This window comes from Sodiomyces alkalinus (genome assembly GCF_003711515.1).
Source record: "Sodiomyces alkalinus F11 unplaced genomic scaffold SODALscaffold_1, whole genome shotgun sequence".
NCBI classification, from domain to species: domain Eukaryota; kingdom Fungi; phylum Ascomycota; class Sordariomycetes; order Glomerellales; family Plectosphaerellaceae; genus Sodiomyces; species Sodiomyces alkalinus.
Genome location: NW_021167079.1, coordinates 2,420,316 through 2,436,419, shown reverse-complemented (window position 1 = coordinate 2,436,419; position 16,104 = coordinate 2,420,316). Strand labels below are relative to the sequence as shown.

At 41.9% G+C, this 16,104-nt stretch overlaps 3 protein-coding genes across 3 annotated transcripts in view; 1 reads left to right on the top strand and 2 right to left on the bottom strand.

Annotated features, from left to right (window-relative positions):
- Positions 1 to 10,496: 10,496 nt before the first annotated feature.
- Positions 10,497 to 12,282, bottom strand: SODALDRAFT_319122 (hypothetical protein; the record flags this gene model as incomplete). The annotated part of the gene is made up of 11 exons (XM_028609428.1): positions 10,497 to 10,523; positions 10,578 to 10,600; positions 10,704 to 10,718; positions 10,815 to 10,834; positions 10,882 to 10,922; positions 11,036 to 11,087; positions 11,302 to 11,327; positions 11,517 to 11,529; positions 11,822 to 11,871; positions 12,163 to 12,209; positions 12,255 to 12,282. 11 exons carry the CDS (start codon positions 12,280 to 12,282, stop codon positions 10,497 to 10,499), a joined length of 342 nt encoding a protein of 113 aa, XP_028470247.1.
- Positions 12,283 to 13,607: 1,325 nt separating this feature from the next.
- Positions 13,608 to 15,288, top strand: SODALDRAFT_15240 (hypothetical protein). The gene is made up of 2 exons (XM_028606875.1): positions 13,608 to 14,364; positions 14,905 to 15,288. Exons 1-2 carry the CDS (start codon positions 13,767 to 13,769, stop codon positions 15,162 to 15,164), a joined length of 858 nt encoding a protein of 285 aa, XP_028470246.1. The 5' UTR covers positions 13,608 to 13,766; the 3' UTR covers positions 15,165 to 15,288.
- Positions 15,289 to 16,103: 815 nt separating this feature from the next.
- The window catches only part of SODALDRAFT_15202 (MFS general substrate transporter), a 2,305-nt gene continuing 2,304 nt past the window's right edge, over position 16,104 (bottom strand). Inside the window, exon 4 of the mRNA XM_028606870.1 lies at position 16,104. This exon is cut by the window's right edge and continues 1,096 nt beyond it. The gene's annotated coding sequence lies outside the window, so the exon portion shown is untranslated.

The window sequence follows — 16,104 nt, the reverse complement described above, 5'->3', positions numbered from 1 at the left end:
CCGTGTAGGTATTATAATAGGCCCGCTATATCTATATATATAGCGGGTATCGCTTATATATATAAAGCAGAGCCTAGCCCCCTCCTTATATAAAGCGGTATACTAATTAGGAGGGGCAGGCTAGGCTCTTAGTATAGGGGTTAAGACCGGGTTCCTATATCGCTATTATATTATACTCGGCGCGGTACCGGAGCAGGAGCTCCCTCCGCGCCTAACTCCTCCCTATATTCTATAAAAGGATATAGATAATTATTAGTTAAAAGGGAGGGGTTAAGCCGATATACCCAGAGTACTCTAGGTCTAGCTCTAGTATTCCTACTACGGTACCTTACTAGTCCCGCGGGGGACTATATAGGTATTTATCGGGCCCAGGGCCGGGGAGCCCTTAAGGCCTCTTATTCTTTTTAAGGGGCGGCCCCTACCCCTTTAAGGGGGTGGGTCCTAGGTTAGTAGCTAGGAGAAGCTAATCTAGGGGAGGCCTAGTAGCTACTATAGGTATACCGCTTCGGTCTACCTACTAATATTATAGTCTTTAGCCCGGTATTTATACGCTTCCCGGGTCTTTTCGGCCTCTTTTTTTAATAAGCGGTATAAATTATTAAAGGTATTATAGTCCCTAGCGTAGACGGCGTAGCGGCGGGGCCTTCCAGGGGCCACGGCGTTATAATACCCTAAGCCCTATAAGTATACCGACTTTAGTATAGCGTAATAGCGGTATACCATTTTTACTATAATATAGCCGCTAGCTTTATATCTAAAGTATAAGCATTTATAGTATCTTAAGGGGCTAAGGTCGGGGTTATAAGGTTTATAGATATAGCTACCTCCCTTTAAAAAGAGGGTATTCTAGATAAAGCTAGCTACCCTTTCTAGGGAAGCCGCTTCGATAAAGAGGAGTGTAACCCTACCGGTACCGCGGCGGGGTAACCGCTATTATACTTAGAGGATTTTAGCCTCGGGGTTTATCTTTTATAAGGACCTAAGTAGGTCTTCCTCAGATAAAGGACTAAGGACCTCTTAAGGGATAGTCTTAGCTAGCGCTAGGTAGGTCCTTATAATAAAGGAGGCTCCTTTACTAAAAGCCTTTTCGACCTATTAGTCTTTATAGGCGGCCTACTACTATACCCCTTTAGTAAAAGTAAGGCAGATATCCCCGCTAAGTAGCTTCTATACCGCTACGGCGTTATATTAGGAGGTTATAGCGTTTATAGTCTATATAATCTCTTTAGGTGTCCTAGCTTTAAGGGGCCGGTCCTCGGGTAAGTCTCCTTAGAGTATAATTAGTTCCTAATAGTATCTAGCAGGGATTATTTTAGGGGGGGCGGGGTCCCGCGGGGGTGCCGATATAGAAGCCCGTGCTATAATAACGGCCTAGGACTCCTTAATACCCCCGGGGCCTTATTAGAGCTCTTTACGGATAACCTATTAGATAAAGGCGTAGAGCTATACTAGCGGTATCGCGGCGGCTATATTATAGTAACAGCGTATCGTGATTAGTTCCTTTACTAGCTCAATAACCTATTTAATCGTATTCCCGTTAGCTAGTAAAGCCTAAATTCCGGCCTTAATTTTAGCTATCTTCGGTTTAAGGGGGCGCGGCGGTCCCCTTTTAGGCTTATATCGGTTCCGCGCGGTATCCCTCCCTAAGAAGGGGGGGAGGAGCGCCTATATGACGAAAAGTAGGTCTGTTAAGAATTCTGCGTTAAGGGAGTTAGGATAACGCTATCTATTATATCCTCCGGATATACCGTAGCGCCGGCCTTATAGTATCGCTATAATAGTATCCCGGGAGGGAGGCAGTAGTTATAATCGCTATGTTAGTAGTTTTATCGATTTTAACTATATTATATACCTATTATCGCTAGGCGTATTAATCGTTATTTTTAAACTAAGGAAAAGTTATACTAATATATATTAAAGTAGGTTTAAGAAAAAAGAAAGAACGAATATAACTTAAAAGAAGGTTAAATAGTTTAGATTAGACTATAATAATACTATAAATGTTAAATGGGTAGTCGTAAAGAGTGAAAAGGTAGGGTTAAGTAAGGAACTAGGTGTGATCACGATAGGATAATAATAGGGTTAGAACGTGGGTGTAGCTAAAGAGTTAGATTAATCGCTGGCCTCCCTCTTTAAAGGGGAGGCTCCTCCGCTCCTTAAGACTAGGCTCCGCTACTCCTCGAGGACTGCTTTATTTACTTCCTCGAGGGCTGCCTTATTTACTTCGAGGGACTATTCTATTTACTAGTGTGATAACTGCTTTATTTATACCTTAAGGGGTCTTAGACTAGGCACGCCTAGACCCCTAAGTCCCCCGGCGCCCCGAACCAGAGCCCTCTATAACGGGACCCTAATAGGTCCCCGCCTGGTTCCTATATAGAGCCTTTTAGGCCGTGGCTCTAACCCGGGTGCGTACTCCCTCTCTTCGTTCTATTAATAAAACCACCGAGGATAATACCCTACCCGGGACCCCGATAGGTTCCTGGCCGGTTCCTCTACTAGCCCCCTAGTATATCCCTTTATCCTTTTAGGCTATCCCTTTAATTCATTTATAAAGACTCCTAGAGCCGGTATTATATAGGGTCCGTTATTACTCCTTCCGTGGATTCATAGCTTCCTTCTTTATACTAAAAATAAGTACCTATATAACTGCTTTTTAGGGATATCTCGTAACCTGCCGTTATTCTCTTTTCCTATTCTTTTCTTCCTCTTCTATACTTAATTTTCCGATTATACTATTCTTCGTGAGTTTTCCTCTAATCTAAGATACTATATAATAACGTCTTATAGTCTTCTATTAATTAACTACTATCTTATAAGTGCTTATATACGTCTTTAATCTATAATACTAGCTAACCGCGCGGTATAGCGTAGTTATTATGCCTTCTTAGGGAGATAATAACGATAATAATAAGCGCCGCCACTCCTACTAGTATAACGCGAGCCTCTAAAAGGCTTAAGACCACGGCTGCGGCATTATCCTTATAGTCTGCTAGGTAGTCTGCCCCGTAGTCGGCTGCTTAACCTGCCTTATCGTAGGTTACTGCCCCGGCTACGCTAGAGCCTCCTGCTCTTACCGCGGCTATATTATCGTCGACTACTACGCCGCTAGTCGCTCTATGCTAGAGGGTAATGGATATCGGTATAGGCGGGGATCTAAGAGCCCCCTATATACGTTATACAGGTAAGTTAGTGACGATTAACTTTAAGGAAAAAACGTATACTATTAAGGCCGTAACCTGCCGATACGCCGATAACTGTTAGCGGATAAATAAGTGCTACTATTACTCTAAGTATAATAGCCTAAAGTGCCGCATAGTAAGTTATATACCTTTATTATTATACTCTCCCTATAGCTATAGTCCCTCCCTTTATAGATTACTCCGTAGTCCTATTTTCTAATATATATAATAGCTCCCTATCGCCGGTAAAAACGCTACTAAGTAGCTATAGAAGGTTTTAGTTATCGTTATTAAGAAAGGTAGCTTAAACGAGAGTCGTCGTGTAAGTGTTATAGTCTTTCCTTTCGACTATATTCCTCTATTAGTCCTATATAGTTCTTTTACTAATCCTATATACTATTAGGCTATAGTAACTCGATACTAGGTTATCCTTAGAGAGGCTCTGGGTTAAGCGACGCTAGAGGTTAACCGGTTATCTGCCGAGGAAGCTATAGCTACTCGGCGTTAAGCTAAGGAAGTTATCGACGCCCGCTAGAAAACGGCGGACAATATCCACGAGAGGCTTAATAGTATAGAGTCGCTCCTTAAGTAATTCGTCGGGTTATAGTAGTAGTGTCTTACTATTAAGTAGTAGCGGCTCGATATCGAGTAGTAACGCTTAGCGTTATATTAGCGCGACCTCGCGGCCTAAGAATATACGGCTACTACCTTTAAGTAGATAGCTGCCCTTAACCTGGCCTAGGCTTAGGCCTAGGAAGACCTGTCTACGTCTTTAGGGTCTGCCTTAGCCCCCGCGGGGTTTAGCTTTATAGGTGACGATATATTTAGTGATAGTGGTGGCCCCGTGTAACCTTAAGGCTTCGTGCCGTAAGGTCCTTAGGGTCCCCCGGATCCTTATAAAGTGCCCGACGATAACGATATAGTGCTGACCTTATTAATAAAGAAGGGGAAGAAGGCTTTAACGCCCTTAACTCCTTTATTAGGGAAGAAGAAGAAGAAGTAGTAGAAGGCGAAGACGCTTTTATCTTTTCGGCCTTTAATACTATCCGCGGGTAGTAGGTAAGAGGGGGTAACGGTTACTGCCGCGGGGTAGAGCTAGGTATATATAGAGGATAATAATAGCGAGGTGGCTAGGTGGGAGCCTACCCCTTTAGACGATAAATTAGTGGAGTTTAAGGACGTCCTAAAGGGGCCGTAATAGTATATATAGAGGAATAGTTTTTTTTTTAGGTTTTTTATTAGCCTTTAGGTTAGGTTTTTCCTTTTTTTTTTAACTAGCTTTAGGGTATTTCTATTATAACCCTAACGGTCCTAACTATAATCCAGCGTGATATATCGTCTTAATCGTGATATTCGTAAAGGGGAGGGATAAGGTATAAAGAGTAGGGATTATGCCCTGGTTAGTATATTTATAGGTCCTAATTAATATAGGTAGATATATAGATAAGGGCGTAAGGGGCTATTAGCGCCTAATAAAGAAAAACAGAGATTAAGAGTAGAACGCTTAAAAAAGAAGAATAGAGGTTAAGAGTAAAATACTCTAAAGAAGAAAATAGTAACCGATCGAGTACGCCTATATAGTCCCCGTCTAGATTAAGGGGGGGTCCTTACCTAAGAATTTTATCTCTATAACCTACTAAAGGGTTTTACTAGGTCGATATAGCCGATACGTGCGCCGTGTCCTTATTAGGTTCTTTACGGGAATAGTATATAAACCTATTAGGTTCCTAGTAAGTCTTATTATCCCTAAGGAAGAGAAAGAATAGGATAACGTCCTTATATCGTATTTATAGGGTCTCCCGTGGGAATAGTGTATAAACCCGTTTAGTTCCCTATAGGGATATTATAGGAACCTATATAGTCCCCGGATAGTCTCGCCTTAAAGTAAGCGTTAACGAGTTTATCGAGAACGTTCCGCTTTAGCTCTTAGGTATTCTCCTTATTACAATACCCTGCCTATTTAATTAGGTATTAATATTACTTACCCTGATATTAGTAGGCTAGGATAGCTCTAACCTTATATTTATCTAAGTCCGGTTCGACGTCGACTATAGGTAATAGCCCCGGCTATAACCTATCGCGGGACCTTTATAGTTTTAGCAGGGAAACCGGAAAGACGTTATAAATTCTTATACCCTTCGGTAGTTTTAGTTAGTATACTAGGCTATACGTGCCGACGATTTTAGTTACCTTATATAGGCCGATAAACTTATCGCTAAGCTTTTTCGAAGGCCTTTTCTGCCGGATATTCTTCGTGGATAGCAGGATATACTTATCGACCTTAAAAGAACGCTGGGTATAACCGTTATTATAATACTATTCATAGGAGGCCTACGCTCTTTTAATAAGGTCCGAGATAGATCGGCGTTAGGCTATAAGGTGCTCTGCACGGCGCTCTGCTTTAGCGGCGCGGACCTCGCCTACCCTTAGGAGCTATACTTTATTAGGGCCTTAAGGGTTATAGCCTATTAGGGTATCGGATAGGGTATAACGTATTATAGAGTGCTACGCTATATTATAGGTGAATTCTGCGAGCGGTAGTCGGTTAACCTAGTTATCCTATTCCTACGAGTAGAAAACGCGAAGATAGTGCTTAAGGTTCTAGTTCTACCGCTCCGTCTATCTATCCGTCTACGGGTGCTACGCTATAGATAGGCGTTACGCGGTGCTAAGACACCGATATAAGGTTACCTAAAAGCGACTTATAAATAGCGAGCCTTAGTCCGAGATAATACTATTAGGTAGGCCGAAAGTACGGAAGACGTGATACTATAACGACTTAGTAAGTCCTTTTACTATTAGGCTACTACTCGAGGGGATATAAATCGAGTACTTTATTAGGCGGTATACTACTATGAGGATAGTATCCTACTTCCTATTTATAGCCGCGCTATAAACCGGCGGTAGGCCCGTGATAAAGTTAATAGATATCTTTATAAAGGGGCGCTAAGGCACTAGAAGACTCGCTAGTTCGCTATACGGCTTATAGTGCCGTGGCTTAGTGCGCTAATAGATAGTATAGGTGGGCACGAACTACCGGATAGCCCTAGGTAAATAATCCTAAAAGTAGAAGTCCGAAATACTCTTAATAGTCCTTATAACCCTATAGTGACCCACGCTAGGTCTATTATAGAAACACTATAGGACCTTCTAATAGAGGCTAGAGTAGTTTAGTATAAAAACACGATTCTTAAAATGAAGGATACTATTACTCCTAGACTATTATCCGTATATAGTATCGTCGCCGTGGGCTTCTCGCTAACGGGCGTAAAGAGGGTCTTCCGCTTACGCCTCTACCACCTCTTCTAGTAGGGTAGGGGAATCGAGAGTAAGGATAATAGGGTTAGACTTAGGGGTAGTGCGGGAATTATACTGGTTCCCGATAAGGCCTAAAATAAGACGCCTCGATAAGGGCTCTAAAGAAAGATTATCCGTTTACGTCTTAACTATCTTTTCCGGTAAGGTAGAAGGAGCGGGAATAGCGCGGGTACTATACTAGGTCCTATATAGGCCTAAGGTAAAACGCTTCGAAGTAGACTCTATAGAGGGAGAAAGGTTATCCGCTTACGTCTTAACCACTAAGGTAGGAGGAGCGGGTTCTAAAAAAAGGTTATCCGCTTACGTTTTAACTACTAAGGTAGGAGGAGCAGGAAAATTATAACCGGGGCTATTACGGGAACCACCCTAGTTCCCGATATAGCCTATAAAACGCTTAGAAAAAGACTCTACCGTCTTAGCCCGGTTAGTAACTAGGGCGCGCTTATAGGGCGTATATTAGGGCTTCCTGGATAACCTATCTACGGGGTTTAATATCCCCGGGCGGTACTAAATCTTAAAATTAAACGGGGCAAGCTCCTTTAGCCACCGCGCGTACTGCCCCTTAATCTTCGGCTTATCTAGGAGGTGTTAATAGTTTAGGTAGTCTATTAGGACTACTATAGGGCTCTGACTATAGGCTATATAGTGCCGCCACGTCCGAAAAGACTTAATAATAGCTATAAGCTTAGGATCGGGTATACTATAATTAAGCTCGGTGCCGCGGAACTTACGAGATATAAACGTAACGGGTCTTTAAAGCCTATCCTCGGGCTAACTAATAACGGCCTTAATTATAAAAGTAGAAGTGTCGGGCTTAATGCGTATTAGCAGAGCGGGGTTAAAATACCATAAGACCGGCGCTTTCTAGAATAGTAGCTTTATCTCCTTAAACGCGGACTAAGCCTACGGGGATAGTACTATAATCCTAGCATAGCCCTTAGTGGGTCCCCCTTTAAGATAGTCTATAAGAGGGGCGGCTACCTTAGAGTAGTTCTTAATAAAACGCCTGTAAAAACCCGTAAAGCCTAGGAAGACCTGTATCTTCTTAACACTATTAGGGAGTTCCTAGTCGCGGATAGCCTTAACGCAGGCCGGGTCTATACGTACCCTATCTAGGCTATAGATAAACCCGAGGAATTTAACGTCTTTAGTCTTAAACTTATACTTATTAGGGTTAGTATATAAGGACTACTGTCTAAGCCTCGTAAGGACCTCGTGAATATACACGCGGTGGGTGACTAAGTCCTTACTATAAATAAGGATATTATTAAGGTAGACTATATAGATAGTATTAACGAGGCCTGTTAACGCCTGGTTAATATACCGTTAGAAGCTTACGGGGGCATTGGTTAACCCGAATAGTATAACGAGGTATTTGTAGTGGCCGTATTTTATCCGGAATACTATTTTCCACTTATCGCCCTCCTGAATCCGTAACCGATAGTACGTATCTTTAAGATCTAGCTTAGTGTAGTACTGCGCTAACGATAACCGATCGAGGATTTCGTGGATTAGGGGCAGGGGGGTACGGTCCTTAACGGTTACCTTATTTAACCCTTTATAGTTAATATAGAGGCGTAGCTTACTATCTGGGGACTATATCGAAGGCGCCCTTAATATTAAGTTAGAGTATTAAAGTAGCGCCGCTATAGGCCTAGCTTATTTTTATAGCCTTTATAACTCTTTATACTACTATTTTAGTACTCCGTCTAGCTCGATTACCTATATATCTCTCTAGGAAAAGCCGGTGCTCCTCCGTTATAGTAACGATATAGTTCGCTAGTATCCCTTTAAGGATTTTACCTATAGTATTAAGTAGTAATATCGGTCTTTACCCCTTTATTATCTAGTAATTAGCTAGCGGCCGGCCCTCTTTTTTAAGTACTATTATAGTAGCGTAGCGGTACCTTTTCAGGTAATAGCTTATTTAAAGGCACGCTATAAAGATAGCGCTTAGTCTTTAGTATCCGCGCGAATAATACCCGCGCTATCTATTCTATAATAGGGCGGATAGTGCTAGTGCTTATCTTATAGAGATTAGGGGCGTATTAAAAAGCGGTACTATTATAGGCCTAGCTTTTTCTATAACCCTTTATACTACTATTATAATACTTTATCTAGTTTAGTTATTTATTTACCCCTTTTAAAAGAGCTATACTCCTTTATTATTATAATAATATTATCGACTAGTGTTTTTTTAAGGCACCCTTATCTATCTATTATAATAATATTATAGCAGATATTTTATTTCGTAAGGAGACCTATACTTTAGGGTCTAAGGATAAATAAGTAAGGGGGTAAAAAGAACTTTTAGTTAAGGACCTTAGCCTTCTCTGTGTATATTATAGCTAGGTTATTAGTACTATCTTACTATAATAATACTATTAATAAAAGGTCTAATACAAACTCTACCCTTAGTTTGTACCTATTCTTAAAGACGCTCAAGGAGGTTATTATTCTTCTTTATTAAGTATAATAGGTGCTTTTAATAAAGATATTCTACTAGTATAATAGCCTTATTATAGTACCTCTTTACTTCCTAGAACTTATCCTATCTATTCCGGGACCTTTAGGCTATATATCTATAATAAAAACGTTTTATCTTTTAAGTAAAGATAATTAACTCCGTGTTTTATTAGGGAGTAAATAGGCGTTTAGGGGTATTAATAAAGCGCCGCAGTATAGCCTTATTAGCTATAACTATAGGACCTAAAAGGGGTTAAGGTCCTTTTAGATCTATCTAGCCCGGTCTAGGTCTTATAATAATACCGCTACGGGATTAGTTATAATATATATATAGGCTATTTATAAGTAATAGTCTAACTTAATAATATCTCTATCGGGGCTATTATAATTAGAGTAAAGCCCCTATATTACTTATATAAGGTTAATAATACTAATATACTAGCCTAAGTAATACTACTTAATAGTCCCGGGTAAGGTAATACTATCTTATAAAGACTCTTATAGATAATATATATTACTTTTAGATACTATTTACTTTCTTTTTAAAATAAACTCGCTTAATATTGATATATATAGAATAGTTAAGGACTAAAAGCTATTATAGTAGTATATTAAGCTAATAATATAATACTTTCTATATAGTTAGTAAAAATATTATAAATACTAAGTAAATAGATATTAAAGACTTACTAAGTTTATAGTATATTTATATATACTATAGTATTTCTAGTTATACCCTTAATAGCGGGTAAACTATATAGTACTTTAAGTCTTTACTTAGACTATTATCTTAACTTAAAACTATATAATATACAATAAGTCTAGTATATATAATCTTTTATAATATAAGACTTATAAGATTAAAGAAATTATATTCTTAATTAATATTCACTTATTACTTTTATAAAAGTATTTTAGGTTTAAGGCCTTATAATTATATATATTAATATTTATTTACTATATACTATAGTACTTATTAAAAAGAATAATATATAAGTTAAGAAACTAAATTCTATTTTTGTACTTTATATTATAAAGACATTTATACTATATATATATTATATATATACTAATATATAGCTATATCGGTTTCTAATAGGGGAATTAAAAGAATCTTATAGGGGAATTAAAACTATCTAATAAACTAATTAAAGCTATATAACTAGTATACTTATAATAACTTTTATATATTTTGAATAACTATAAAATAAATTATATAGGCATATATATATAATATTATCTTTATTTTAATTATAATAAATTAATATACTATTATATAGTATATAATATAAGTTTAAATTACTTTTATTTATTATTCATCTCATATTACTTTACATAATCAAACTAAATATAGACTTTATAATAGTATATTATTTTAGGTATTATTATTATAGTAATATAATCTTTATTTCGGCGTAGCTATTATTATTTATATAAAAAACTAAATCCTTACTTAAGTAAAAGGATATTAGTCAGACTCGTTAATAGTAGGAGTACGAGGGCGAGGCTAGGAAATAATACGACTAGCCTCTAACTAAAGGCAAAGGCTGCGAGCCTCTGGATATATAGTATTAGTATTAATCTAAAAAATCTTAGGAAATAATAACTTACTCCTCTTAGCGGCGCCGAAGTCGCTTTTAGGATAGCGGAAAAAATTCTATACTAAGTACCTATTATCCCTCTGGTGAGGAGGGTAGATCTCCCTCTTATTCTAACGGTAATAACTATATAGCTGACCTAACACGTATCCGGCTATTTCCTTTATTGTATCGTGGTTATACTATAATAATATTAGTAGAGGATATAGGCAGGGAATAGAAGTAAAATATACCGTGCTATTAGCCTTACGGGGGGCGTTTAGAAGCATACTAGTACGATGATTGGCTATACTCTTAGTCGGAGTTTAAAGAGTAACCTCTTTATTATAGGCCAGAGCGTATAGCCGACGGTAAAATCCTAGTTTTAGTATTAGTATAATTATAAATATCTCTAGCTATTAACCCTATATTATATAGATCTAATATACGTGCAGCCTCCTGGTTATTAGCTAAAGATAATACACCCTTTACCGCGGTAGCCGAGGTTAGAGCGTGGGACTGCTTAAGATACTTCTTAAGCGAGCTGGTGGTCGAGTAGGTAGTTATCTGTTTTATTATTAGAAACCACTTAATTATATTATATAGCTATAATAGAATACTTATAATATAGTATAGTCGGCTATCCTTAACCTTATAGCGATAGTAAATCTCTTTAGCTATTACTTTTACTTAGCCCTCCTAGATACGATTAGAATTAATTCTAAATAGATCCCGAATTAAATCTAAAAGCAGCTCACCTTATTAGTCTTATATCCAGGAAGGCCTAGGCAACGTCCTTATTTACTATTAAGGTACTACTAGTACTTAGTAGTCTGCGAATACTTCTTCGCTATAGTGCTTATTAACGACGATCGCGATAATAAAATATAAAAAAATTAATAATTAACGAGGAAGGAATTAATAATATTATAAATAAGGTTAGTGATATTATGATTATAGTATTATTTGCTACTATAAATCGTAAACTAAAAAAATCAATAATAATTTATTATTATTATAATTAAGTTATAGAAGTTATCAGGATTTATTTTAGTAGGTATTATAACTAGCTACTACCTTAGCTAGTCACGTGACCTGGCTATATATTCCGGAATAGATCCTAAAATAGTCCCGAAATAAGCTAGTTTTAATTCCTATTATTTAGCGATAAATACTGCTCGAATAGATCCAGAAATAGTCCTAAAACAAGCTAGTTTTAATTCCCTATAGTCACGTTAATACCCACCCTCTATTACTCTCCCGTCCCGTTAACCTTACCCGACTATTCCTATTAGCTTAGCGAGTAATGGTCGGGCGAGAAGCATAGGCTATAGTAATAGTCAGGTTAGGTGAACTTTACGCTAGCAGGGGGGTAATGGTCGGGTGAGCAGGGGGGGGCAATGGTTAGTTAAGCTGTAACCACTCCTATACCAATAACAGGCTCCCTATTATTAGGTAATTAACCTGTTATCTTCTCCTGTTTTTCCCCTTTCCCCCTTCCTTCTTCCCTTCCTTTAAGTGAGCGGGGCAATTGAAATGGCCGTCAGATGTAAAATGATATGAAATCATCAAATCAAAACGAGGTGGGTCCTTCTCCCCGGTCACATCCACCCTCGTACCCTGCTGTGGGCATCTCCGTATCGTTTTGATCGTTTCACAAGTTGAGCTGTTTTGATTCCAGGATATGAGCGGCCCAATCATAACCAGGGACAGCGAGCCGCTTCGTCTGGCAACGGCATCCTTTTCAGGGTCTGAAACGTCTCATTGACTGGGGATCCAGGCATTTATTCACATTCTCCGACACGCCGACATTGTGCGATTTCCATACGGATAGGTTTCCGTACGTTGTACACAGAATCCGCCCATGCGTTCGAACTTGCCGGCGGAGCCTACGAAGGCCTAAAGTGCAGAATAGTTTGCGATGTAAGGAGTATGGTTCGTGCTCCCTATCCTCCATGAATCGCATGTGTTAAACCAGTCGTCCGTGATTTGTACCGGCGATCTGTTCTAGGCTGACGTTTTGTCCACCATGCTAGTATTTTCTCCACGGTAGATGCACGTGGCGGGTTCGATCGTTTACGGATACTACAACGTACTTCGCACAGCGGGTTCAACAGTCATATTCTGTATGCGCGTTGCCGGCGCTTATAGATTCTCGCCGAATATACGAAAATCCACGATGGGTGTAGCTGCCGTGCTTATTACGAAGGGATTATTGTGTACACTACTTCGTACAAAGGTAGCCACCTGTCCTACCGCAACAGCTCGAACACCGATCGGTCTGTCCTTATTAGCTTCCGTTAGAGGCCAAGCAATCAGGGGCGCTCGGCGTTTAGTGGGAATGATGTGAGGCCAGGATGTCGGCTCGGCGCCAACTCCTGATAGGTCGAACAACCTACTGTACCTGCATAAGACAGAGCAGTGCGACAGTGCCGCAATCTGTCGTGGCACCATGGCCACAGTGGTCTTGTCCCTTAATCTCATAAGAGCAGAACTCCAACAGGGATACGGGAGTCCCGAAATCTTGGGCGTCTTGTCTAACGGCGACGGTACATACGAATAACCGCTCTCTCTGGAGTCTGCAACGAACCTCCTATTCGTAGGGTCGTGGCCGGGGCAGACGGTCGTACCGTACTGTAGCCAATCTGCTGACCCCTGTTCCAACCCATCGGTTGAGTTGCTTCGAGCGTCCTTGATGGGGGTGGGGGGGGGACATTGTGCAACTAAAAGCCCTCGATGTCCATATCACTACGTCCTTTTCTCCTCCCTTCTCCTCTTCTTTTTTTTCTTTTCCTCTTTTTTCTTGCTCACCCACGGCAGGTCTTCTCTTCATTCTTTTCTCTCTTGCTCCAGTCATTCCTTGTGTCCTTGTGACAACTTCCATTCCTTCATTTTTTCTCTGCATTATTAACCGGCGCTTCTGCCTCACTTGACGAGCGCAGACTCACCCGTTCACTTCTTTTCGAGGTCTTCGACTTTGAAATTCACTTCACTTCAACCAAGCAAACTGTGTCTGCTGGCTGTTTCTACGCGGAATCGACTTTCTGCTTTTTCCTCAACTCTTCTGCCATATACTGCAACTTGCTGCTGCCCGGACTACCCTAGTGGAAGCCCCTGAAATACTGCCACAATAGCGTCAACGTGCCGTGTCGTGCCGCTCACCAAACACCCATAACACCCATAACACCGCCAACATAACCTTTCCCACTCGTCAAACGCCAGTATGAAGTCCTTCATTGCTGCCGCTGGCCTCTTGGCCACTGCCAATGCCTACCAGCCAGGCAGCTTCTTCCTTCGCCGCTCCAACGAGACTATTCCGTCGGCCATCCCCTCCATTTCGGATATCCCATCGCCGTCAGCTATTCCGTCCGTTTCTGATATCCTGTCTTCTTCGGATATCCCATCGGTGTCGGCTATTCCGTCCTCTGATATTCCTTCGATTTCCGATTTCCTGGCTTCGTCCGCCATTCCAGAGTCCTCGGCCCCGGCCGGTTTCACCACACTGACCGTCGAGGTTACCGAAGTAGCCACCATCACCTCCTGCGCACCCACAATCACCGACTGTGCTGCCGCGCTGCCTACCCTCCGAGAAGAGGACCTCGAGACTTTCATCATCACCCAAACGGTCCGACTGACCGAGACCGTCTGTCCCATCACCGAAGTCGAGAATATCTCCGAGTCGGTCATTCGAGAGCACGAGACCGGAACCCTTACCGGCAGCATCATCACCTCTGAGGCTCCCTCGGCCGTCCCGTCCCTATCCGAGTCTAGTGTGCCTCCCCAGACGACGACTTCGGACGCGATCCCTGGCATTGGCGAAGGCGACGATGAGGATGATCTGGAGGAAGATGAGGAGGACGACGACGAGGACGACGACGAGGAGGATAGCTGCCCTGTCGACGAGGACGAGCCCACCACTACTACGACTGCCACCACCACCAGCACCGTCACCGTCACCGTGCAGCCTCCCGAGGGCCCTGAGCCTACTCCTGGAAACGGTTCCTCCGATGACACCGATGATGGTTCGAACAGCCCGGGCGATGGTTCTGAGGGTGACGGCCAGTGTGTCTGCCCCACTGCCGTGACTGTCACCGTTCCTGCTTCAACCGTCACCGTCCCTGCCTCGACCGTCTATGTCACCATTGGCGGCCCCACCCAATCCGACGCTTCTCCCGTTCAGCCCGGCCGGCCTACTCCCGCCCCCGGTCAGGACGAGGACGACGAAGACGTGGCGGACGAAAACGATGATGACTTTGAAGGCGTAGAGGAGGACGATGATGAAGATGAGGACGACCTGGAGGACGAGGAGGTTGCGGATGAGTGTCCCGCCGAGGACGAGGATGAGGAGGACGAAGACGAAGACGCTGCTGAGGATGAGTGCCCGGCTGAGGATGAGGACGACGAGGATGATGAGGACGATGAGGAGTTTGAGGATGAGTGCCCGGCCGAGGACGATGATGAGGAGGATGAGGAGGACGAGGAAGACGTCGTCATCATCGACAAGACCGTTACCGTCGAGCCCATCCCCTACCCCACCGGAAGCGCCCTTCCATCCTCCGGCTTCGCTCAACCCACCGGCGCTGCGTTCGTCCGCCGCAGCCGCTTCCGTCCCGCGTACTAAGCTGCGCCACGCAGCAAAGGACCAACCAGCCCCAACTCCTGGGACTCCAAGGACAAGCACTTCACATGAGTGTGCGTAGATTCTTAGAGACAATGCGTGTCTTATATTTTCCATACGCAGAGGGGAATCTACATATTCATCCAGGCAACGCCCTTCGTTAGTTCTGTTTAGGGTGTGTGTTGGATATCTCTCAAGTTGTACGGTCTAGAGCCCATGTTGTATATTTCAGTTTTGAGCTGTTGTGCTGGATGCCCAGCTCTTGGCCAGACCATTCTCATTCTCAGTGTATATATATTTACTTTATTTCAAGCATCATCATGTGGCTTTATGGCCGCTTTCCCCATGTCTGCCTTCGACGAGACCTAGACGGAATCAAACAAAGTCACGCACTGCGTGTGCCCATGTCACTGTGCAGGAGAACGTAACGGTCTACTTTTGTAAGCTTCCACCTGCAGATTGTATCGGCTCGGCACACCCGATATGAGGATGTGCCTTGTATGGGGAAATGTCCTTCAGGAAACATAGATTCTTCTACAGGATGAGGCACAGGAAAGGACTCAGTGAAAACTACCTTACTTGTGGTTAAGTGCCATGACCCAACCGAGCTTAGGATAACCAGTAACAGATTGTTATCAATTAATAAGTCTTCTTGCGTATTTCTGCTGGTTATTAACCCATCACTTTTCAGCTTTATAAACTTGTAATTCAAATTGAAATTTGCGCCTCAGAGTCTATAGTGTTTACCCCCATTCCTTTTTTTTTTTACCCGCTCTATATATTCATGCAGAGATTAATAGTGTGAACCATACTTTCTCCCCTAGCTGAAAAAATGACACAAGACGAACGGGATGTCCCTATTGTGAGCATATGAGCTGGGAAGCGTCAAACCTCGGGAAGAAAAAGAAGAAGAAAAGGAGAAAAAAAAGAGAACCCCCCCCCC

Coding starts and splice junctions, on each gene's coding strand:
- SODALDRAFT_15240 (XM_028606875.1), top strand. CDS start 13,767: ATGAAGTCCTTCATTGCTGCCGCTGGCCTCTTGGCCACTGCCAATGCC. Junction 14,365..14,904: donor GATCCCTGGCATTGGCGAAG/GCGACGATGAGG, acceptor ACGAAGACGAAG/ACGCTGCTGAGGATGAGTGC.